The sequence below is a fragment of the Psittacula echo genome (assembly GCF_963264785.1).
Source record: "Psittacula echo genome assembly, chromosome: 3".
Lineage (NCBI taxonomy): Eukaryota > Metazoa > Chordata > Aves > Psittaciformes > Psittacidae > Psittacula > Psittacula echo.
This window is the reverse complement of record NC_137736.1, coordinates 44,046,589-44,070,038: the sequence shown is the minus strand read 5'-3', so window position 1 is coordinate 44,070,038 and position 23,450 is coordinate 44,046,589. Positions and strand designations below refer to the sequence as shown.

The 23,450-nt window shown below is 37.9% G+C and overlaps 1 protein-coding gene across 1 annotated transcript in view; it reads left to right on the top strand.

Annotated features, from left to right (window-relative positions):
* POLA1 (DNA polymerase alpha 1, catalytic subunit) overlaps positions 1-23,450 on the top strand; it is a gene marked incomplete at both ends in the record, with an annotated part of 204,339 nt that overhangs the window by 3,581 nt on the left and 177,308 nt on the right. The window contains 14 exons of the mRNA XM_080612848.1: positions 551-666; positions 914-976; positions 2,428-2,526; positions 4,407-4,589; positions 4,803-4,993; positions 5,898-6,073; positions 9,442-9,554; positions 10,015-10,131; positions 16,740-16,814; positions 18,010-18,148; positions 18,925-19,085; positions 20,250-20,334; positions 21,083-21,144; positions 21,871-21,960. Coding sequence (XP_080468974.1) covers positions 551-666; positions 914-976; positions 2,428-2,526; positions 4,407-4,589; positions 4,803-4,993; positions 5,898-6,073; positions 9,442-9,554; positions 10,015-10,131; positions 16,740-16,814; positions 18,010-18,148; positions 18,925-19,085; positions 20,250-20,334; positions 21,083-21,144; positions 21,871-21,960 — 1,670 coding nt within the window. The remainder of the gene's footprint in view (positions 1-550; positions 667-913; positions 977-2,427; positions 2,527-4,406; positions 4,590-4,802; positions 4,994-5,897; positions 6,074-9,441; positions 9,555-10,014; positions 10,132-16,739; positions 16,815-18,009; positions 18,149-18,924; positions 19,086-20,249; positions 20,335-21,082; positions 21,145-21,870; positions 21,961-23,450) is intronic.

Here is a 23,450-nt window from a genome sequence, read left to right as displayed (position 1 = left end):
TCTGTGGGATATGTATTCACTTCTAGAACAAATGCATCTAGAAATGATCTTGGTTTCCAAAGCCAGCGTCTAAAGAATACATCGTCCCTCTGGCCACTGAAATGCTTGCTTTTAAGGGTCTGGGATCAAATGATTTTGCTAACTTTTATGAAAGTGATGGCAAACCACCTGGAGAAATAGACTGTGATGTAGAGAATCCAAGTCTAGTGCCAAACGTTTTGACACTTTCTGTTTGGTTGGTTTTTGTTTTGCTTTTTTCTGGAGATCCTTCCATGTAAAGCATCTTGGTTGTTTTTCTTGAGTATGAATATGCAAAAAGCATCTCTGATGTAAGATAGGGTTTAATTTTAAATTAGGTCCTGATAGGGTTTTGCTTTTTCTGTGTGTGCATGACAGACATTGCAAAGCTGGCAGCAAATGACAGATGATAAAGCTTCATTTCAGCCAGCAGTGTGAAGGTGGAAAAAGTAGGCTTATTCATGATAATAACTGGACCATTAAACATTGAGCTTTTCTGATGTAGGACTCACAATTTTATATTTTTCTGTAGGAAAAGGTGGCAAAACATCTATGGTTGATAAAAAGAACGTGAAAAAATCTGTGGTGTCAAAGCCAAACACAATTAAGTCTATGTTTATAGCCAGTGCTGGGAAGAAAAACACAGATGTAAGTTCTTACATTTTGAATTTAAAGATTTCTGACTTGTTTGCAGTGTTTCAGTGGGAGTGGAATAAAGCAAGGTCTCATTCCAGTTTCTTGTGTCTAGCAAGACATAAACTCCTATTACAATCTCTTGTGTATGGAGCATTCCTGAAAATACTGTGTTTTGTAGAAAACCTTTAGTAATTTGCTGCTGGTCTCCTCGTTGAGTTTTCACATATAACTAAGAACTGGCTAATCTGTTACCTTACAGAAAACTGTGGACCTGTCAAAGGATGATTTACTAGGGGATATTCTTCAAGATCTTAATGCTGAAGTAAGTACATTAATAAAATTTGCTTGAAACACCTTAATCCATTATTTTTTCTTGCCGTGGGATCAGGAAAATAAAGACTTTGTAAAACCTGAGATTGATTTCTGTCATAGCACATCTGTTTGGTATATTCCATGTGTATGCAGTCTACCTGCCATCTCTACCATGCAGAGGTTTCATGATTGTATTGGTTTGGTAAGCTCAAACAACTGTGTCCTGATTAGAGATTGTTTATATTAATGTGATGTAGAACCTGTGCTAATGCAGCCTTCTAGGTTTTAGTCAGCTTGGAGTGAAACAGGACTTAACCTGCCTCAGAATCATGTATGCCATGTAGGTATATTATGATGCTCCAGCCAGTATACTGCAAGATATTTCCATCTGGTGTGTTGGGGTTCACAAGAGGAGCTGAGGAAGGACTGTTTCAGCAGATGATGTAGCCTGAACTTCTGTCTGCCTCCTGCTTTCTACAGTTTGCTAGACAGAACCAGAGTAACACTTTCTCAGAGTTAGGAGTGCAGGGTGGCCGCTGTAGCTGGGTTGAACTGTCTGAAATAGGGCTATTCCTCATCATGAATGACTTTTTAATGAGTTAATGCCCCATAGCAGGATTTCTCAAAATTGATTGCTCACATGTAAACTGTGAAACTGCTGTAGTGATGTAATACTGAAATGAAATATGTTGTATCATAATAAGGATAATGTGTTTTTACAGGGCAGTAAGAGAGGTATAGATGTTCCGGTGTAAACTTGTTCTCTTGGTTTTGTGCACTTGCTATTTCATTCCTCCCTATGACATCTGATTGAGAGTTATAATATCTCATGGTATCAAAACCCCTCAACTCAGTAAGCAAATGCTTTTTAATGCTGTCAGATTTTATGGAGCATCAATTAGGGAAAATGATGCTAATAATTGCCCTATGGCTTCTATTTACTTCAATAGTAGCACTTTTTTTTTTTTTTGGCTTAGTTGTTTGTTTTCTAAAATTTCTTTCATTATTAGCTGTTGATAAGTATAAAATACCTGTACAAGTAAATAAGTTAAAATGGGTTTTCCTCTAGTGTGACAGCGCTGAAAAAGCACTTCTGCCTTTCCTAAAGCATGTGTGCGCAGTACTGTTATTTCATCAGACATGAAGAACACTCCACTGGTTATTCTGCTATTATTATGCATCAAAGGCATGGTTAGCTATTGAAATGCCCATGTTTGAAAACTGTTTCACTTATTGACAGTTTTTGTCTCAAACTGTTTACCAAAAAATTCTAGTGTCTATCTTCATGGGTTGATTGGTCAGATAACTTCCTTTTTATGTGGCTGAGTTGTATATCAGGAGGTGTGTTTTCTTGGCAAATGAGAAATACTGGTGTTTTCTTTGATGGGAAATGTTAGTAGCTAAGACAAAAGAAAACACTAAACAACACCTCTTCACTTTCTCTTTTCTTTCAATATTCAGACTGTTCAGCTAAGTCCACCACCAATTATAATGCTGAAAAAGAAAAGGCCTGCTGGAGTACCACGGAATCCTTTCTCTGTGCAGTCCCAAACTCCTAAGGTAAAGGAAAAGATCGAAAAAGTTCTCATCAATAAGTATTAATGTGTATTTTGGTTGATTTGAATATTGCTTTATTTCTGCTTCTAGAAATTACCTTTCTCATTAGCTTCCTTAGTAATGTTACTTTGTAACTTCATGTATTTTCACTTTTCCCCTTCCATGTTAATACATACAAAAAGAGTTATATTCTTTTTATCTTTAGTATAGTAGTAGTATGCAGCTGTTATATTTGACAGGTGAAACTGTTTTTATGATGTTAGGTGCATCGCATGAAGGTGAGCTTCTGCTTTCTCTCTTAAAAGTAGAAAAGACCCTTGTGGCAAGGAAAAGGTGATGGGAAGTGAAGTAAGGAGAAAAAAGAGTATTTTTGGGTGTGAAAAAGAAAAAACTCACTTTCTGCAGAAATGGAAAGCAAATGAAAAAATTAAGCTGTGGATAGAAGTTTGCCCTAGTGGAAGACTTTGGAGTAAAAGGAAGGACAGGCTGCTAAGGATGAAAGGCTAGCATTTTGTTAAGAGTTCTGGTAAATGGAAAGGACTTTATAGCAGGAAATACAATGAGATATTTGGTAAGAGTCTGTAGAATGCAAATAGAGTAGATTGCAAATTTGATTTATGAAACCTTGTGTAATAATGACATCAACTCTTTTGTTTAAAATAGTCACCAGTGGCACTCAATTCAACACCTGTATTGGAGCCTAGATGCATTTGAGACAGACAAAAAGGGATATATAGTAAGAGAGGATCTTTGTCCTTAGGGTGCAAAACAGTGGTCACTTTTGTAGGAAACATTGAGAAGGAAATCAATTCCCAGACATAGGAGGAATTTGAGATCTGTTTCAAGATGAAGAGGATGAAGAATGAAGGCTTAAACATAAAAATAAAATATGATAAATGGGCATAAAAAATGAGATGGCAGTGAAGCATTCTACTTCGGGAGATGAGCAAAAGTATGAATAAATTCATTTGACTGAGATAGCAAAAAATTGTTGGTGAAAGTAGATTAAGTTGCGTTTGCTTTCTGTTTAAGGCAAGTGAGAGGCTGAATTTGGTATTGGCCACAGTAGAAGTAGCTGAACTGAGATTAAAACCCTAGAAATGATTATGTGCAATGCTAAATTCTATGTGTGTCAATAACAGCTTTCCCTGAAGATAGAGGTTTTGAACCTTGCCACAGGTTAAGGGTCAGTAGATGCAGAGACCTGTTGTTGGTGATGGTGATGGCCTCTTCATACACATCTTCCATTAAGAAGAGATTCTGTAGCTGCTGCTGTAGTGGCATCCTGTCTGAAAAACAAACTCAGTGCTTGCTGCCTCAGAGCTCAGGCTTTCAGAGCATGCTGAAATGCAATTTCTTTGTCTTCCTTGCTCTACCTGTTGTGTCTGTAGCATGAAGAAATGCTTTGAAGAGGCACCCTGCTCTCTAGACCCATGGGGTCCTGTAGACATCTTGAACTCATTACTGATATGAACAGGTGTAAACTACCATATTGGTTGGTCTTCCCTGGTTGTTCCAGGTGCTGTCCTTGCCTGACAAATAGTCATAATACTCAGTTCACACAGAGGTTTTGATTTAGGAATGGAGTAATGTTATGTGGGAAAACAGTGAAAGTAACTGCAAACTTAATCAAATGTCATGCATGGCCTGTTGTAAAATGTTTTTTAAAATTATAGTAGAAACCCATGAAGGCAGGAATGATGGTATAGAATTGAAGTTTACTCTTGAGGAGTTTTAGATATCATGCTGAAAATTGTATGGAACTCTTTAGCCCTGGTTACTAGTTCTTTAAATAGTAACTGATGGTTACTATTTACTATTTTTTTTCCGCTTTTATGCTCTTAAGAGTTGTCTTTTTAACTCATGGCTGAAATGTCTTTCAGGTAATCACCTCTGTGTCAAAGAAAGCTGATCTCAGAAAGGAGACTCTTCCTCCAGCTTCATTTCATCCTAAACATCCCAATTACAAGGCAAAATCTGTCATAGTCTCTGAAAATGAGGACGCCAAGTATGAACAAAAAGCTACAGAAAATGGGGGAATAGCGAAGACAACAGGAGAGAAAGCTATTGAAGGTATCAAAACCAAATCTAAATGCAGTTCTTGAAACTCTTTAAATAAGGTGGATTAGTGTTAAAACACTTAGCTTATTCTAGTTAGATGCTTAGATAACTTAAATGTGATATTTTGTTTGTACATTAATACTGTATATGCTTATGCATATAGTATGCTATTTACACATACTGCTGTAGTATATAGTGTGTCATTTTAATGATTCAAGCCTTTAATTCTATGTGCAACACTTCCAGATGATGATCAGGGTATGATGGATTTTGATGAGGAGGACTTTGAACCTATGGAAACAGAGCATGTGGAAACTATACCTGAGACAGCTGAAAGCTTGAAGAGAGACAATGAAACTGAAAAGAAGACAGAGCAGCTGGAATCAGAGAAGAAAGAGACATCTGTCTTGTAAGAATCTTTCTTTTTTTTTTTGTTTTTCCACCAAGAAGTCTTTCAATACCTATAAACCTTAGATTTAGCTTCATACCTGTCTTTGCCAATGGGATAATTATGACACAGACAGAATGATAATGCTATGTGGTGCTTTTTTTTTTTTAAACAGAGATGTTAAAATAGTAATGTTGAACATGTAGATAGCTACTTAATTGAAAAATAGTTGGTGTTTTGGGGGCTTAGCACATGACATAACACAGGTGACTCAGTGTAGGGGTTGAACAATGAAGTTTGATGCCAGTAAGCAAAAATGAGGAATTGCTAATGATGCTTATTGTAAGCATCTATGAAGATATTTCGTAAGTTTAGTTGTTGTTAGAAGTATTGTCACTAAAAGTAATTTCACATGATGAACAGCTGTGTCTTTGGAAATAGGAAAATAGTTGGTTTTTTTTTTCCCCTGTTATTTTTGATTACTTGGAAGAATTTTGAATTACTTTTCCATAACTTTAAACTGTAAAAATTTGAATGATCAAAAAGATTTAAACATTTAATGACTGAAGAGGTAGTTTTGTTGAAATAATCTTTTGTTACCACTGAGCAACTGGACAGATGGGTGGATATTTTTGTTCTGTAAAGGTTTGAATGACAAAGGCTGAAATACCAGGTGAATGATTTTTAAAGCCTTTGCTTTTGTATACTGAGAATGATACTTGTATATGGGGTTTTCTCTTTGTCATTCCATCCTTCTTTTCAGAAGAAATCTGAAGAAGCCCATTTTTTGGGAATGTTGCTTGCTAGTGGAAAGAGCAACAAAAGGTGTGAAAATATAGGGATGGAAAAAAAGCCAAAACAATTGTAGTTATAGCAAAGGCATATTTTTACTTCTTTTTTCTTTCTTCTTCTGCAAAACCTGCAGAAGTTCTTTCCCAGATATTTCATGTTGGGACAGAGTTGATGAGGATGAAGCTGATCTAGTAGCAGCAGAAGTTCAGCTGGACCCGGGCCTCCTTCCACTTGTGAATGGGGAAAATGATGATCAAGTCTTAAGATTTTATTGGCTGGATGCTTATGAAGATCAGTACAGTCAGCCAGGTAACTGTTTCCTTGAAGGCAGGAAATGCTGTTTTGATTCTTCCTACGTAACTGGTATTTTCAGACTTGACTGAATTATGCCTAGATACCCTGTCTCTCTGTGCTTTATAACTTGTCCATTCATCTCCTAATTTTCCTCACCTCTGTCCTCAGTGCAGGGGACTGACTGGGAAAAGAGAGAATGTTGTCTCTTGGTCTAGTGTAGTAGTAGGGATGTACAAAGGGAGCTACTAGCGCTTCTCACTGTTGGTGACCCATTGGTCTTCTTAAAACCGTGTACGCTCTAGGAATAAGCTGATGTTAATTTCTTATACATTGATGCAACAATTGAGCATTCTTTTTTTTTGTTTCTGGAAATGTAACTTAAAATTCTGGTGCATTGTTAGAAAGTCTGTACAATAGCAGTTGCACAATTTTATGTGAAGGAGAGGTATATCTATCAAGGGAGGAAGATAGCCTGAAAAATACAAGGTCTACCTAGGTCCTTTTATTCAAACTGTCTAAATCTTGCAGACTGTCTTTGGTTCAACATCCCTAAAATACTTTGTGCACTTGAAGTATGAATCCTAGCTCTCACAGTCTTCAAAACTGCGGCTTTCTAATCTCAGCCCTGACAAAAGAAGTCATGTTCACATCTGCTCTAAGTACTTCTCATCCATCTTCACATTTCCTCAGCAGCTTTAGGATCTTGGATTTCTAATTTGTGCTTCATGTAGGTTTACCGGAAAGTTCTTCCATATGTTGGAGTTTTTTTTGGAGTTGATGCCGTAAGCATTGAGTCAGATGTGTTTCTGTTACACCTTTTGTTATAAGCTGGGATGCCAGACTTAAATACGAGACTGTGCTGGGCTGAGCAGCTTGGTGATGGGAGTGGTAATAATCATAGATATCTTGATGAAATCAATGGCTCTAATATAGAATTGCTACTTTTAAAGACCTCACTATTGTTCTTTTTCTTTTTTTTTTTTGTCTTCTTAGTCAGTGCTTTCTGAATGGAACTTAATTATGAAAGGATTTCTGTTTCTCACATGCAAGGAGTGTTCTTTTCTCATTATGACTTTTTCAGGACTGAATAATAAAGACTGCACCTGTTTTCAATTAGTAATGTAGAAGGGAAAATTTTGGTACTGCTTTTTGTTTAACATGTTCATGATCTTTGTTTATGCCTCATTTGCTGTGATGTCAAATGCACTGCCTGAAGAGTAAATACCATAGCATAATCATGAGACTGTTTCAAACTTAATAATTTTTTTGAAGCTTACTGTTCATAATTCCCCTTACTGTCTTAGGCAGAGAACTTGGGAATTGTAATCCTATTAACCTTTTAAAGAAATAATGAATAAAACCTGCCCTTTTGCCTCTGCAGGACATTTTCCCGATCTCTTGACTTGGGTTGTCTTTTGGTTCATTGGTAGCATGATCTTTCTTTTCATAGACTGTGTTTTACAGCTTTACACCCATTTTTTTCTTCTTTCCATCGTCAGGTTTAGAGGGGATAGGGCCTGATACCAGTTCTCTCATTTCTTGGTTTTACATATGAAATGTTTCTGAAAACTCTTTGAAGTTATCCCCTCTTTTAGTGTGTCCAGAGGTAGTGTGTGTTCAGCTAGGTGACCTACAAAGCTTCCTTCCATCCTAAATTACTCTAATTCTGTGAAGTTTTGGGATTAAGACCTTTCATTTTTTCCAAGCTCGAGTTGGTTGAAATTTTTCTTTGCAATCCAGGCAGCCTTTTACCCTATCTTTGGGTCACGTATCCTTCCTTCTACCTCACCTGCTTATATGTATGCCTCTGACAGGTTAACTTCTCCATACCCTTAATATTGCCAGCTGTTCAAGCAACCAACTACCGTTTTGTGGTCTCTCCCATAGTTTCATCTTTCTGTATGACACAAACCTACCTGAGGGTTTTATCACTTGGAAAAAAAATGCTGGGGAGAAGAACTTCATCTTCCCTGTCACTTAGATATGTAATTTGAACTCTTTCTAGATCCTTTTATTCAAACTGTCTAAATCTTGAAGATTGCCTCTGTATTAAAATCTCTAAAATACTTTGTGCATCTGAAGCTTATATCCTTGCTCTCGTCATCTTCAAAACCGCAGCATTCTCTGTCCTTGACAAAAGTAGTCTTGTTCACATCTATTCCAAGCACTCAAAAGATGATTTTTTTCTTAGCCTGTCACTCTGACTGTCACCCATCTTAATGCATCTTCACTGGTTTATCTTTGATCTACTGGAGTAAGAAAGGTGTCTTTACATCTGATAGATCATATGGCAAAGATAAATTATAACTCTTAACCAAGGACTTGTTTGTGCATTGTCAGACCAAGGAGAAACGCAGGTTCCAAAATCTCCTGTACGTGACAATTGTTTCTGAGACAGTCTTAGTTTTGGTATTTCTGATTTCATCAATAGTAGTTGTACTGTAGGAAGAGTGTCTTTCTTTTGTAATCAAATTCGAAATTGTTTGGAGTTTGAAGGGAACTTGGGCTAAGCCAGCTTTTGAATTGTACTTGGAAGTTTATTTTCCTTGTACACAAACTGCATGTGGAAGTCAGCTGGCCTTGTTCTATGTTATTTCAAAGTTTAACATCATTTGATTAGCATTTTGCAGAATTTTATGCTAATGCTACGTTCTGTGTGGCTCAGAGATGCGCATGTACAATAATGATGTGATCCACGCTGAAGTCAGTTGCAGTAGTCCTGCTGTATATAGGCTTTCTGAATGGCTACCTTGGTTACAACTGCTGTCTTAGCATCCACAATTTGTTGCAATGTCATAAATCTTTCGGTGTCCTCATTTGTTAAAAATAGTCAGTGGAAAACTTTTTACAGTTGATCAGGTTGTAGTTGTTATCTTCAGAATGTATTTCTGCAGGTTTTCTTAGTAGTAGAATTTTGAGCTCATGCTACTGAAGTATAGGAAAAATGTGTTAGTTGTGCTGGTCTAGCTGAAGAATGAAAAACTGTAGGGAACACATTTCAGGAGTGATTGGCATTCTGATTATCTTCAGCTTTCACTGATTTCTTTCTCCTTCCTCTTGCCATGATTATCAAACAAATATAGGTAGAAATGGAATATCAGAACATGATTCTGAGACTGTGTGATGCCATTTTGAGTTTCACGTATCAAGGTGTTACTATAGTGATGGAGGTAGGAGCATGATGAACCAGGTATCTATTTATAAAGCTGGTATTTAAAACAATTTAGAATGTGCTGAAACATCAGAAAGGTTTGTTGCTCAAGGACCTAAGCCGGAAGTTGTGCTTCTGTGCAAGAATACATAATAAGCTGCCTTAAGCAACATTAAGAATGACGAATTTAAGAACTGCGTATTGAATTTTCTGTTCTGCCCTTCTTCCTTAGGTGTGATATTTTTGTTTGGGAAAGTGTGGATTGAATCTGCAAACACCCATGTCAGCTGCTGTGTGACAGTGAAAAATATTGAGAGAACTGTTTATCTACTGCCACGTGAAACAGTAAGTATATCTTTTAAGCATGTCAAACATAAGTACTTTTCATTCTGCTTTTGGCAGGTTATGAGTTCTAGTAGTGTGTTTATGGGAACTGTTGAAGCCACTGTTGTCTGATGTAGGTGGTAAAGTTGAGTACAATATATATGTAGTATATCATGCGAGGTGCAGAGTTAGAAGGTTGTTGCTTCCCCCCTGACCCTAACAACTGCGGACAAATTGTTGCCTTTAGACTTGTTGCTTAGGAAATAAAGTGGTCTTGAAGTATTGTTAGAAAACTTAGTGCTTTTTAAACACTCTGTTTCAAATAGTATTTTTTTAAATTTGTGTTTTCTTGGCTGATTGCATTGTAGTTTCCCCTTAAAGAAGAGATACCCGATTCAAAATGACAAAGCAAAATTCAACCTGTTGGTCATGTCTGCTGGCATTTTTTGTTAATTTGTAAAACCTGACTTGTGTTTTTTAGGAAATCGACTTATCTACTGGCAAAGAGACGGAGACTCCAGTAACTATAATGAGTGTTTTCAAGGAATTTAATGACTGCATTTCACCCAAGTATAAGATCATGAAGTTCAAATCCAAGGTTTGTCTATGGTTATCTTACTTCATCATTTTCTGTTGTGGTTGGTGAGGTGGGAAGTCTGTTGAAGCACCATCCAGTGGGGGAGATTATGCTGAAACACAAATACGTAACTCCTGACAATGACACGTGTAAGCCTATTTGCTTGTAAAAAAACTATCCCAATGTCTTCCCAAATATGCATAATTCTTTAAGAACAGTGAATTTCCAACATGATTGTTTCACCAGAAGTTTAAACATACTGCTTTTGTATCTACTCATTAGCTTCTTTGAAACTGGGTTGAGTGCCAGACTCTTGCTTACTTGCTGAGCTGGTTTTGGGAGTGCAGAACAGATAACAGTTCTGATACCTAAAGCCTGGGGGGTATCAGTTCATGGTGCTCAAGTTTAAAATGAAAGATTGTGTTTTCCAGCAGATAGGATGGTACACTGGGATTAGGCCATCTTTGCACTTGACCAGATGCCATATTGAACTTTATCTTCTGGCATGTTTCATGCTGCTTCTCACCCTTGCTGTTTGGAGCATGGGTTGTCATAGTGTATTTCTACAGAAGGTAACAAGTTATAAGGACTGTCATCCAGTGTTGAAACTTAAGCTGCTCTTGGCTTACAGTTACGGGCAGTAATCTTACAGTGTAATTTTGCTGTGCTCTGTTTGCTCAACAAATCCTGAAAAGAACATTGAAAAAACAAAGTGTTGTTGTAACAGAAAATTTGCACAAATAGTAATATAATACTTGCCATAAGTCTGCAGGAAAAGAGCTGATATTGTTGCAGATTTGGACTGAATTTGTTTGCTAGTGTGAGAAAGCTTTCTTCTTCATTTGCACAAAGCATTTGTCTTTTGGGGAGTTTGTGTGGGGAGAGGTGATGGTTAACCTGTAAGTTAGAGGAAAAGATTTGTTTAGAGTGAAGTGCACAGAAACTTCTGTTTCTTGAAGTAACATGTCGGCAAAGCTGGCTTTCATTGTCATGATTCGGTGTGGGATCAGTTGTAACTTTTCCCAGGTTGGCAATCTTGTGACTTGGTAGGATTTGTTCCTGAGTAGTTGATCAGGGAATGAATGGCAAATAAAAATGCAGAGAGAATGGAATTTAACAAAATGTAAATGAGGGAAAATAGAAACAAGCTCATATGGTAATTCAGGTTGGAATGGCCCTCAGGTCACCTAATCCAAAGCTAGAGTAATTCTGAAAGTTTAAGTTGTTAAAGTAAAAACATGATCAGTGTTTCTCAAATGGGAAATTCATGTAAGATGTCATCTCTTCATCAGTGTGTAGCTTAGTGCATTATTTACGTCGTTAGTACATTGTAAAGCCTTTTTTAATTTTTGTTGGTACTAGCTTATCTTGTCTCTCAATACTCTGATGCAAATTTAGCTTTTTCAGTTTTATCAGTCTTATTTCTGTTGTATAGTTGATTATAACTTCATTGTTATGTATGGGGATTGGAAAGGAATGAATTCAACAGTAGGTAAAAACCCAAATTTGTAATAGCTCACTGTTCAAAGATCCTTTCAGGAACGAGGGAGGAAACTTAGGGCAGATAAATTCTTCATTGAAGAAGAGGCTACAAACATTTGTACTCCAGGAATGGAGGGAGGGGGAGATGCCTTTGAAGAAATTCAGATCTGCTAACAGAATCTAAGGAAACCTCTGCCTGTTCCCTGGTGTTCTAAGGAAGAGTAGTGTGAGTGAGGTAATGAAGTAATATAGTTTAACCTTGGCTTTTAAAAATCAAGGTAAAACATAAATAGAAAGTATTTTAACTGTTATTTCTGATGTTAGTTCAAAGCTTACCAAATTTTTATTGAGCTTACACTGAGCGTGGGGTGAAAGACCCAACTTTGTTGACCAGACACACGGCTACATCTACGCACATCTAGGCTCCCTGGGTGTTACATGGGAGGAATCCCTAGCAGGAGTAGGGAAGTAGCAGCACAAAGGCACTGTTCAGACCTTACCTAGAATAACTTAACACTAGATCACCCTTATGAGGAAAGATTAACTCAAGCTACAATAGGTACAAAGGATGGTAGTAATTAGAAAGATGACCCAAAAGGAGATTCAGTTATATCAGAGATAACTATAAAAGAGCTTTATTTTTTTTACCCTAGTAAAGAATAATGCTAAGACCTTTTTGCTGTCTAAAAACATTAAAAGGGGATGAGCAGCAGAAAAGCTATTTAAAGGAAAGTTTCACCAAAAGAAACAAATTTATAAATTTAATTCATGAATAAATTAAGCAGGGTAGTTGGGAGTGCAGAAAAGTTCTGAAATAACATACCAGAATTGTTTCTGGTAACAGTAAGAATTCACACTCTATTTGAATTCATTGGACTTTTCGGTAAACTGAATTTTACTAACATGGTGAAAGGCTATTCACTATTCTGCTGATTTTGATAGTTACTGCTTCCTGGAGCTACGAGGAGGGCATGGCGGTAGTAGTGTAGGGGATAAAAGAAAAGATAGTATTGAGGAGCAGGGCTGTTGGTGAGGCCTTTGGAGGGTTATTCAAGGAAAGTATTACAAGGAAAGTAACTCAGCTATTCCAGCTTAACACAAAATTGAACAAGTGGCACCAAATCTGGCCAGGCTTACATCTCTGCAACAAGGTGTCCTTTTTCCTGCAAGATAATTGTGGAAGTAGTAGCGTTCTTCAATTACTGCACCTCCCTTTTCTTTTGTTTCTTCCTGAGAGACCTCAGTTTGTCAGGTTATATACTTTATTAATCTGTTTTTCATAAGGAGTCATCATCTTTCTTGATATTTCAGTCATACCACCAGAGATGTGTTGTTGTACAGCCCTTGCTTCTATAGGTTGTGCAGAGGTCTCAGATTGAAATGGTACTGGCACTCAGCTGAGTGAATGCTTCAGAAAGTCATCTCTGTACAATTGTGACTGTGAGAGCTAATATGCTTTAGGAAAACTTCCCTGTTCTTTGACGTGCAGCCAGTGTCCCGCTATTGTCTTGTAAAGGGTTGGTGTTTTGAAAAGAGTTTTAAAAAGCTAATGGCAATATTGCTTAGGTGAGCAGAGCACTTGTGAGCAATGCATTTAGAGTAACATGAAGTCTCAGTTCTGGCAGAGTACTGTGAAACTCAGAAGCTCTTATCCTTCTTATCCTTCATTAGCTGGAAATCACAAAGGTTACTAGCATACCTGCCATGCAAGTTACTCAGAATGCCCAGTTTTGTGATGATGCAGAGAGAGCCAGTGTTTATACCCTGAGACAGGTTGTTCTCTGTGCGCGTGCATGCATCCAGCTTGTCTTTGCCAGCACCGAACTTCGTTCTTGCGAACAGATACACTTAAGCTGTATCATTTCCTCCTGCACCTGCTGCTAATTGTGGCTTCAATGGGTTGCACTGCTGCCAAGTTAGCAAGTCTTCACAAATCAATTTGAAAGCAGCCTTACTCCACTTAGGAACTTAGCAGCTAATCACTGCTCTCTGAAGGGCCACTTGAAGGGCAGATTACTCTGCAGCAAAGCATTCATTCACTGCAGTTATGACCAGACGCTTGTGTAATTGAGCTGAGCTCTGTGGAATAACGAAGATGAATCACTGCAGCATACTATTTTTACACTATGTTCAGCTTGCGTTTCCAACAAGAACTTGTGTGAAGCCTGAGGGTTTTTTTTAAATTAAAAAAAAAAAAAAAAAAAAAAATTGGAAGGAGGGCACCAGTAATGTGTGCTAAAAGCAGTGCATTGCCATTGTTATATTACTGTTAGGAGGTGTTGCTTTGGCTCAGCTGTTCAGATCTATATTTGCATGCTAATTTGTAATGCTGTTCTGACTTCACAGTGCTGTGCTTGTACCAAGTTATATTACATGGTACATTGCTGCTTCCACGTAACTGTTGACGCCATAGTTGTTTCTGGATTTGCCTCCTTCCTATTTATAGCAGAGGGCCCTCTCCTCTCCCAGCCAGGATTTGCAGCCTTAAAATGCAGTGTTGTGAGCAAGCTTTAACTGCTCATTCTAGTGCTCTGAGGGAGTTGCTGATGATCCAAAAAAAAAAACCCAGACAAAACAAAACACCCAGCCCTAAAACAAAGTAACGAGTTTACCTAACGGTGCATCTGTTTTATTTGTAAATTTTATTCCAATTTATGGTAATTTTGTTTTTTCTTATTAAACTTACTCTAGGGGTATATTACGCTGACTCTATGTATGATGTGCTGAACTTAGTGCACTGTCCAGTGAAAATACACTTTTTAATTCTAGGAATTCTTATAGTAAGAGTAATGTTCTAGCATAGTTATGGCATAACATAATAATACGTAACAGTGGTGCAGATGGTTTGGGAAGTGTGACAGGGCCAAGCATATGTGTTACAGGATAGAGCATGGCATTTCAGCAGGTGCTGTAGCAGCATTGCACAGAATATTGTAGTTATTTGGAAATTGTAGATACTTATTCTTAGAAACTGACAAGCTGTGCATGTTGTAGAAAATCATTACTGTTCTTGAAGAAAGCAGAAGTGATACTTTCATTAAAATTGTACTGAACTTGAGGTGGCTTTAGCTATCTTTGTTAGAGGTACATAAACTTGACTCCTTTCTAGTAAAAGCCAAGTCACTCAATGAAAATACAGTACTGTCATAGAAATGATTCTGTTCTAAGCATGTAATAAATGACGGGCAGCTGGCTGGGAAATTAGCTCTCTTGTGTGCCTCTCTGAAGTGCTGGAACACTAAGGCATGCAGTGGAACTGTGGATAAAGTGTAAAAGGTGGAACTGTGTGCAGTCACAGGGCTGTGATCTTATTGGAATCAGGGACACAAGGTGGGATAGGGCGTGGTTCAAAAGTACAGACTGGGATGGAGAGGAGGGGGAGTACCTTTTACATGTCAGAGCAGTGAGAATGCATGGAGTCCTGCCCTGGGCTCCGTGCCCAAAGAGCATGGCCAAGAGCTTGTGGGTCAGGATTATAGGGCAGACTAATGGAGGTGACATCATGATGGAAAAAAAGAAACCCAAAGCCCACCTAAAGTTGAATCTGGTGAGAGAGGCAAAGAGCAGTTGGAAAGGCTTCTGAAGGTACAGGAGGACTAGGGGAAAATGTGGGCCTGCTGCTGAAAGGGACAGACAACGTGGTGGTGAAGGGCATGGAAAACCAGAAATACCCAGTGTCTCCTTCACCTTGGTCTTTATTGGTAAGTCCAGCCTTCAGCAATCCCTGACCCCAAGAGACCAGAAGGAAAGCCTGAAGCAAAGAAGACTCATCCTGGGTTGAGAAGAATCAGGTTAGGGAACATTTAAACTGATGGGACAGATACACATGGATGAGACCTGGTGGAATGCACCCATGAGTGCAGAAGAAGCTGGCCAATGTCTTTGTGAGGCCATACTTGATTGTCTTTAAAAGGTCATGTTGATCAGAGTAGGTTCCCAAGGACTGGAAAAAAGCAAGTGTCAAAGCTATCTTCAAGATGAACAGGGATGAGGAGATTACAGGGAACTAGAGCCTTACCTTAAGCCCTGGGAAAAGGTGATGGAGCAACAACTGTTTTACAGATGCACAAAGCATGAGAAGATGCTTGGGAGTGTTTGGTGTGGATTTACAAAGGGAAAATAATGTTTAATCAAGCTGGTAGCCTTCTGTGAAGAGATGAATGGCTTGGTGGACAAGGGGACAGTAGGTATTATTTATTTTGACTTTAGTATGGCTTTCAACACTCCCATCGCATCCTCGAAGACAAACTGATGAAGTATGGGCTAGGTAACTGGATAGTGAGATGGACTAAAAACTGGCTGCAGTGAAAACCAGAGAAAGGTATGCACAAACTGGAGGAGGTCCTGGGCAGGACCACAATGATAATTACAGGGCCTGAAGCATCTGTCATGTGAGGAGAGGCTGAGAGACTGTGGCTGCTCAGCCTGGAGAAGAGAAGGTTTGGGGTGAAGGATTGGTAATGTAAATGTTGTTGTTGTGTATAAACATCTTGGGAAGGAGTAAAGATGTCTCTGGTGGACTCTTCTCATTGGTGCCCAATGGAGGACAAGAGCATTTGAAACACAGAAATTGTCAGAACATAACCACTTTTTTACTGTAAGGGAGAACAGGCACTGGCACAGGACGCCCAGATAAGCTTTCAAGTTTCCATCCTTGGGCATATTCAAAACCTAACTGGAGAGGGCCGTGAGAAACCCACTGTAGGTGACCTAGCCCTGAACAGGCAGCTATACTTAGACGGTCTTTGGAGATGCCTTTCCATCGCAGTCATTTGGTGATTTTTGTGGTGGGCTGCAATCACCAGTTCTCGTGAGTATCTCTGAAGCTGGTGAATTTACAGAGTTCGTTAGCTATTAAGCTTGTATGTTTTTTGTTTTGTAATGGTTAGTATACTTGTAAGTCAATTCTGTAGAAACTCTTCATGCGAAGAAAGCCTGAAAAGATTAAATACAGGCACTGTTACTACATCCTTAAAACGTTCTTACTACCTTTAGATGGTTATAATGGGTTGCAGAATTGGTAATATATGATCAAGCCCATGGTATTTGAGATGTGTATTTTGGCTGGCCTTTTTCATTAGCTTTCTTATTGGACAGAATAAATATTCAGTTGGGAGATACTGAAAAAATATTTTTGTTTTATATAGAAAGTGGAAAAATATTATGCTTTTGAGATCCCGGATGTTCCAGCAAAATCTGAATATTTGGAAATCAAATATTCGGTGAGTATAGTTAATCTGATGAAAGACCATAACCTGCTTTCTTACCCAATTAATAATTTTATTTGATTTGGTCTTCAGTAGCTAGTGTCTGTACCTTTGTTATAGTGGGTAGTTAGTTGCTCATTGTCTTGTAATTAGAGGTTTATCATTTGTACATTGGTTAGTTCTTAACAAAAACAGTTCATTACCAGGCAACCTGTAACACTGATTTGTTAGTGTTGGCTCTATTTGTGTAAATAAAGCATGAGGAGTTAAAAATACTTCCTACAACTACTGCATTCCTCCCACCTTCTCCCCCAGTTAGAATTTGCTTATTGATTTGCAACAATGTATATTCTCAATTATCCTGCCTTATTTTATATTACCTTGCCACTGAATCAGTTGATACTGGCTAAACAGCCAGCTGTACTGGCTCAGGGCCCAAAGTACTGTTAAGATATTTTAACTTACTACCCTTAAATATTTTGTGGGTTTTTTTTAATCCATGTCCAGAATACAGCTGTTAATCTCTGCTTATATGACTCTTGCAAATAGCAGCTGGTTGAGAAAGATTTGTTGAGAGCTTTAAAATTGAGCAGCAAAGATGGAAAAAAATAATCCCATAAGAACATCACTAACTGTTATTCATTAGCAAAAATACTTGGTTTAGTTTCATATGCAAGAACTTCAGCAGTCTTGAACCTCTTGGGGGCAGGGAATAATGCCTTTTTAAACCATTTTCTTAATACTAGTTCTAGGTGCAAAAGCAGCATCCCATAGAAATTTGCTTGCTGTCTCAAATTTTAATGTAGCTGTGCAGAAGCACTGTATCCAGTATTTATATGACAGACAAGATTAAAGATGTAACTATCTAATTAAGTTGACAACATGAGCAGTTTCTGTATTAAAATGGTCCCTGAACATTGTTGTAGTCTTGGCTGATGATAATATTTCTGTCTTGCATCCAGTATGGATGAAGAACTTCAGCTTCATTGTATTTTTACATTACTGTCCTGATTTTGTTATGCACCTATTTGAGTCAATAGTATAATTTATTCAATTACTGTAAGGTGTTATGGGTTAAGGCTCTGCTTGTGGGAAATTACAGTGATTTTGGGTATTGTGTAGTTTTGTTAAGGTGTTGTCTGAATATAATGTGTCTGTATTGAAGTCTTTTGTGGGGTGAAATGACTCGTTGCTTGCTGTTACTTGTTAGGCTGATTGCCCTCGGCTTCCCCAAGATCTGAAAGGACAAACATTTTCCCATGTATTTGGAACCAACACCTCTAGCCTGGAACTTCTCTTGATGAGTAGGAAGATCAAAGGACCATGCTGGCTGCAAATAAAAAATCCACGTATGGTGGTTTGCATGTGAAATACGTGGTTGCAGGAAAACACACACAATTACAGATCGGGGGGATGAGGAGAAATCGAAATTGTACTGATAAATTGTAATTTTATAAATTGACCTTGAAATTTACCTGTGTAATTTTCATTATCTAGTACAAATTGTAACTTACTCTTCCTTTATTTTTTGAGAGCTCTATCCATATAGAGTTGCACATTGTATAGATGAGATTATAAATTGGAATGTCAGCGAGAGGGAACCATGCAGTGCCTAGCAGGTGCATACCCTAAAGCCACGTAAAGCTAAAGTTAGTTTTCTAGAAAGGTATCACTCTTTCTTCTCTTGGTAACTTAAGATTCATGGTTTTTCTGAAAATGTATCTTTATAAGAACAAACTGCTGCTAGATGTCTCTTTTGTTTGTGTATTAGTTTGTTGTTATTTTTTCTGTCACTTAGAAAAGTTTGTGATGTGGAGCTTTTTTAGTTTGAAATCCCTTCTGCCTCATGAGTGGGCATGCACCACTTACAGGCAGTTATGCTGTCTTATTTTGGCTTGCTTATTCAATGTGTGCTGCATATTCCATATTGCATGTGTTAAGAGTCCCTGGTGTGACTAGGCTTCTGACCCAGGGAGTTACCAAAAACTGAACAGGATTAGTCTAGATCTTGCACTATCCCACAAGGGCAACACATTAAAAGGACATGCACTGTGGAAGAGTGCCATTAGAGAAGCCTTATTTATAGGTCCCAGAAGAATGAAGGTGATTCATATTTTTTCCTCAGAGCCTTCAAATCAGTCAGTCAGCTGGTGTAAGGTGGAAGCTGTGGCCATGAAGCCTGGCTTGGTGAATGTGGTTAAAGATATTTCTCCTCCTCCTCCTCCTCTTGTGGTCATGTCCCTCAGCATGAAGACAACTCAGAACCCAAAGACTCACCAGAATGAGGTATGTAATCTGCTCTCATTTTGATTTGGTTTTGTTCTTTGGCATATACTAAAAATTTTCTAAAGCCTGGAAGAACTTCACCTGATAAAACAGATCTAACTATATTTACTGTTGAATAAACTTGTATGTACTGCAGGCTTTTCAAAGAAATTTTCACTGGGCTCTCACCAGCATGAAAACTCTGGATTCAGGGGGGCTCTTTGGTGAGAATATTTACTGTGACAGCAGATCCTATGTATTTTTCCTGAGCCTTCTATTTCATCTGTTGTGCATAACAGTTATAAATGAGACTGTCCCAGAACAGCTGTTAATGAATTACTATTTTTTTCTGGTAGCGCTAATCATAGGTTCTAGATAAAATGACCAGGTTTTTCTGCTGATAAAATTCATTTTGAAATAGAGTCAGAAATTGGTCTAAATCTTATGGCACCTGCTACTTTGCTGTAAGATTTTTCATTTTCTCCGAGAAGAGGAGAAATGTAGGTGGCCATTCTCAGTTGTGGACTGCAGATTACGAATTATAGTTACTTCAAGAAACAGATAAAGGTGCCTAAGTCCCCCTAGCTAAGGAAGGGATGTAGTATTCACTAATAGGATAGGATAGTTGTTTCTGGCTAATTTAATGGCAGCCTGACTGCTTTGTTTCCTGTTGGGTTTTCCTGACCAGTGTCTGGGGAGCCAGGACATGCCTGCCAAGCAAAGCGAGCAGAAGCATCAGTAATTTAGAAGCTAATACCTTCTAAATGCTCAAACCTCTTGGCTTGGCAATCTTGACTGCTTGCTCAGGGACAGCCCTTCTGGAGGCAAGGCTTCTCTGCATGTCCTGCCTTTCTCACATCTCCCCTGCGCTTTATGGAGGATCCTTTAAATTGTGTGGTCTTTTCAGATTCAGAACAAAATTTGATAAAAGCAGTTTTCCAAAGGAATTATTTTCCTTCTCGAATTTCTAAGATAATTGTTTAGGAGTAAGTTCTGCTTATTTTATTTGATATAATTTTATAATTTTTCTTCTTTTTAACTATTTATATTTGTAAAAGAAGATACTTTGTAGAAACAAGAGAAAATGTATGAGGAAACTAATTAAAAAAATGGAGGGGAGGGAAAAATAGGGTTTGCTGGTAGTTAAGTTTATGAAGTTGAGTGTTCTGTGTCTCCTTGCTATAGATAGTGGCTCTTGCATCTCTGATTCATCAGAAATTTCCTTTGGATAAGGCTCCACCTCAGCCTCCTTTTCAGACACACTTCTGTGGTATGTATGTGGAACAGTTTAGGAGTAGAAAAATAATTCCTTCTGAAGTTTTCTTTTGTTGTGGCTTTTGGTTGTGGGTTGTGTGTGGTCGTGGTGAGTTTGTGTGTTTTTGGTTGTTTGCTTTCTTTGGTTTCTGTCACTCCAGCAGTAATAGCTTAGAATAAGTAAATAGCAAAGTTTCACCTCTCAAGCAGGCTTTTCTCCCTGTTTTTAACTTCACTGGTTGCTGACATTTTGTTGAAGACTTTATTGAAAAAAATCTTCCTTTGAGATGAAGTAACCTGCCCTATGCAGTTTCCTATCATTTTTATTGGTTTTACTTCATTGTGGGGTCTCTTGGATTACTTCACCCATTGATTTAGACCATTGATTTACTGTCAGTTAGTTATTTTTCAGATCTTCTGAACAGAATTTTAAAAGTAAACAAGTCATATTTATTTATAAACAAGTTTATTAAGATCAGCTAAACCTTGAGATTCAGACCTCAGTTGAAAGAGTGCTGAATCCTTGTGAGAGCAGGTTCTTTGGAAGCGGAGGGCCATAGTTATTATTTATGAATTCATAATTATGAATTACTAAAGTTGTTTAATATTTTATTAATCCGTTTTTAAGACAAGTATTCACATAAGGCTGGCATTTTAGAATTAGAGGTTAGTTTTCCTTAACCCCCCTGTGTTGTGAATGGATGCTTATGGGGAAGGTATAATTAAGGATTTGTATGTAAGAACAAATGTAACTTCTTTTGCAGTTGTTTCCAAACCGAACGATTGCATTTTTCCTTATGACTTCAAAGAAGTTATCAGAAGGAAGGTAATTTCATTTTGTTAGCCTTCTGATTGCAGTACCTTTTAAAATATGAACTTCATGTTACTTTGGGTATATCGTGTAAGAGAAATATTCAAAGGAATGGTATGATTATTTCATTAGTTTTCCACTCTGCAAACCTAACTTCAGGTATTCATTCTCTGTTGCTTGTAAAAGCAGAGGAGTGTGTCTGTATGGTTCAGTATTGCTGCTACTTGTGGTCATAAAATAGATAGAGTGTTAGACAAAAGAACTGGAAAGGCTTTGCAAAGAGGCTGAAATTGTCATTTGTTTTCGTTATACCTGACTGTATACTCATAGTAAACTGGGGGAGTTTGTTTCTTCTTTCCTTGGAGAGTAAAGTCTGTCAGAATTCAGAAGACATTCTAAAGGGTACTGGGATTGCTGACAGAATAATAAAGTAACCTATTTTTGTTTTCCTCTGTTTCTATATGATCTTAAGCGTATGAGTGGAGGATGCACATGGAGCATTTTCCTGGTGTACTTGATTCTTAAAATATCACTAGACACCTGCATACAAAAGCAAAGTGGAAAAAAAGCCTCTGAGTAAAGCTTTCTATGTCTGTGGGAGTGAGAACAAAATTCCTTGAATTACAGAAGGAAAGGGAGTACTCTGGTGCTTTATTATTGTCTAGTAACAAGCAGGGGAAAGATGTTTCCATTTTAAACTTATTGGGACATTGAAATCAGGTGCTCTCTTGCTTCTTTTAGAATGCTAAAATAGAAATTGCTGCAACAGAGAGAACACTGCTGGGATTTTTCCTTGCAAAGATTCACAAAATTGACCCAGATGTTGTTGTGGTGAGTAGATCTGAGAGTTTGTCAGTTAAATTAAAGCTCAGTGTCAGCTGGTCAGCTTTATTGTTTTCCTTTTGTCCCCTTGTAAGTTTTTAATGTTTATCTTAGACTGCCTTATGAACTGAATTTGCTTATAAGACAGCAGGTATATTTTGATACAAAGATGATACAGAATTATCCCTCACAGGATTGTATACATCCTATTATTTCCCATAATACCTGAAATAGGCAGTATTTCCACTGTATATAAAACAGATTTTTTTTTTTCTTTATTCAGACAAAACACAACAAAAAAATCCCATGTGATTTTCTAGAAAAATTGGAGCTCTTGGTGTACTTAAGAGTCTGTTTCAGTTCAGATGCTCATATAATTTGTGTCACTTTTAGGTTGTGTTTATGTTGTAAATCAAAATGATAACCTGTACAAATCCACAGGATCTTAGCAATTTTGTAATAACTATTATGTTTTCTACTGTATTGGCAGCTGAGGGTTTATTATAATGACTCATTTTCTTTTTTGTTATTTTTAATTAATGGACAGTCATTCCATTAATGAAATTTTGCAGATAGTTTAGAGTTGGTTATAGATCTGAGGTTGGTTATATGCAACTTGTTACTCTTCTGTAGGTAAATACAAATAATTAAGTGGTGGGAATAGGATGGAATGAGCAGTCAGGTTCCTGATGTTTTTCAGCTCACTGTGGCTGGAATTTGGTATTTGTCCTGTGAGCTCAGCTTCTCGGTGGTTGTGAGAAGGAATCAGGCGAAACACTGCAGCCAATGGTTTTAAATTGAAAATGCCAGTGGTAGGGGTATGAGACCTCTGATGCTAAAAACAGCAGAGCTGTGTTAGTGCAGTTTAGTATGCACCTGGTTTATTTAGTGCTGTTGAAAAGCAAGCTATATCATTATATCTATGGCTATAATGCTGCTGATGATTTCAGGGAGCTTCTTCTATAACACAACATTGCACTACACAGATGTATCTGATACAGTGAACCTGCAGTTCCTGACTGCAGGTCTGACATGCAGTCTGCGTGGACTGACTGGTCCATGTAGGCTCATGTTCATCGTGCAGGATTTTGTTTACAGTTGAGGTTACAGACCAGTGTCATCAATGTCTTTAGAATTGTTTAAACTTTGCAAATATTGCTGAAGTACTTTGATGGGAAGAAATTCTTCACTGTGAGGCTGGTGAGGCACTGGAACGGGTTGCCCAGAGAAGTTGTGAATGCTCCATCCTTGGCAGTGTTCAAGGCCAGGTTGGATGGGGCCTTGAGCAACCTGGTCTAGTGGAAAGTGTCCCTGCCATGGCAGAGGGATTGGAACTAGGTGGTCTTAAGGTCCTTTCCAACCCTAACCATTCTATGCTTCTGTGATATGTAAATTGTTGCAATGTCTTCCTATCCAGATTTAACAGCTATGCCTGTTGTATCAAAGGAAAAATTACACCATTTTAATGTCAATATTGAGGCTTTCATGGATGAAAACTC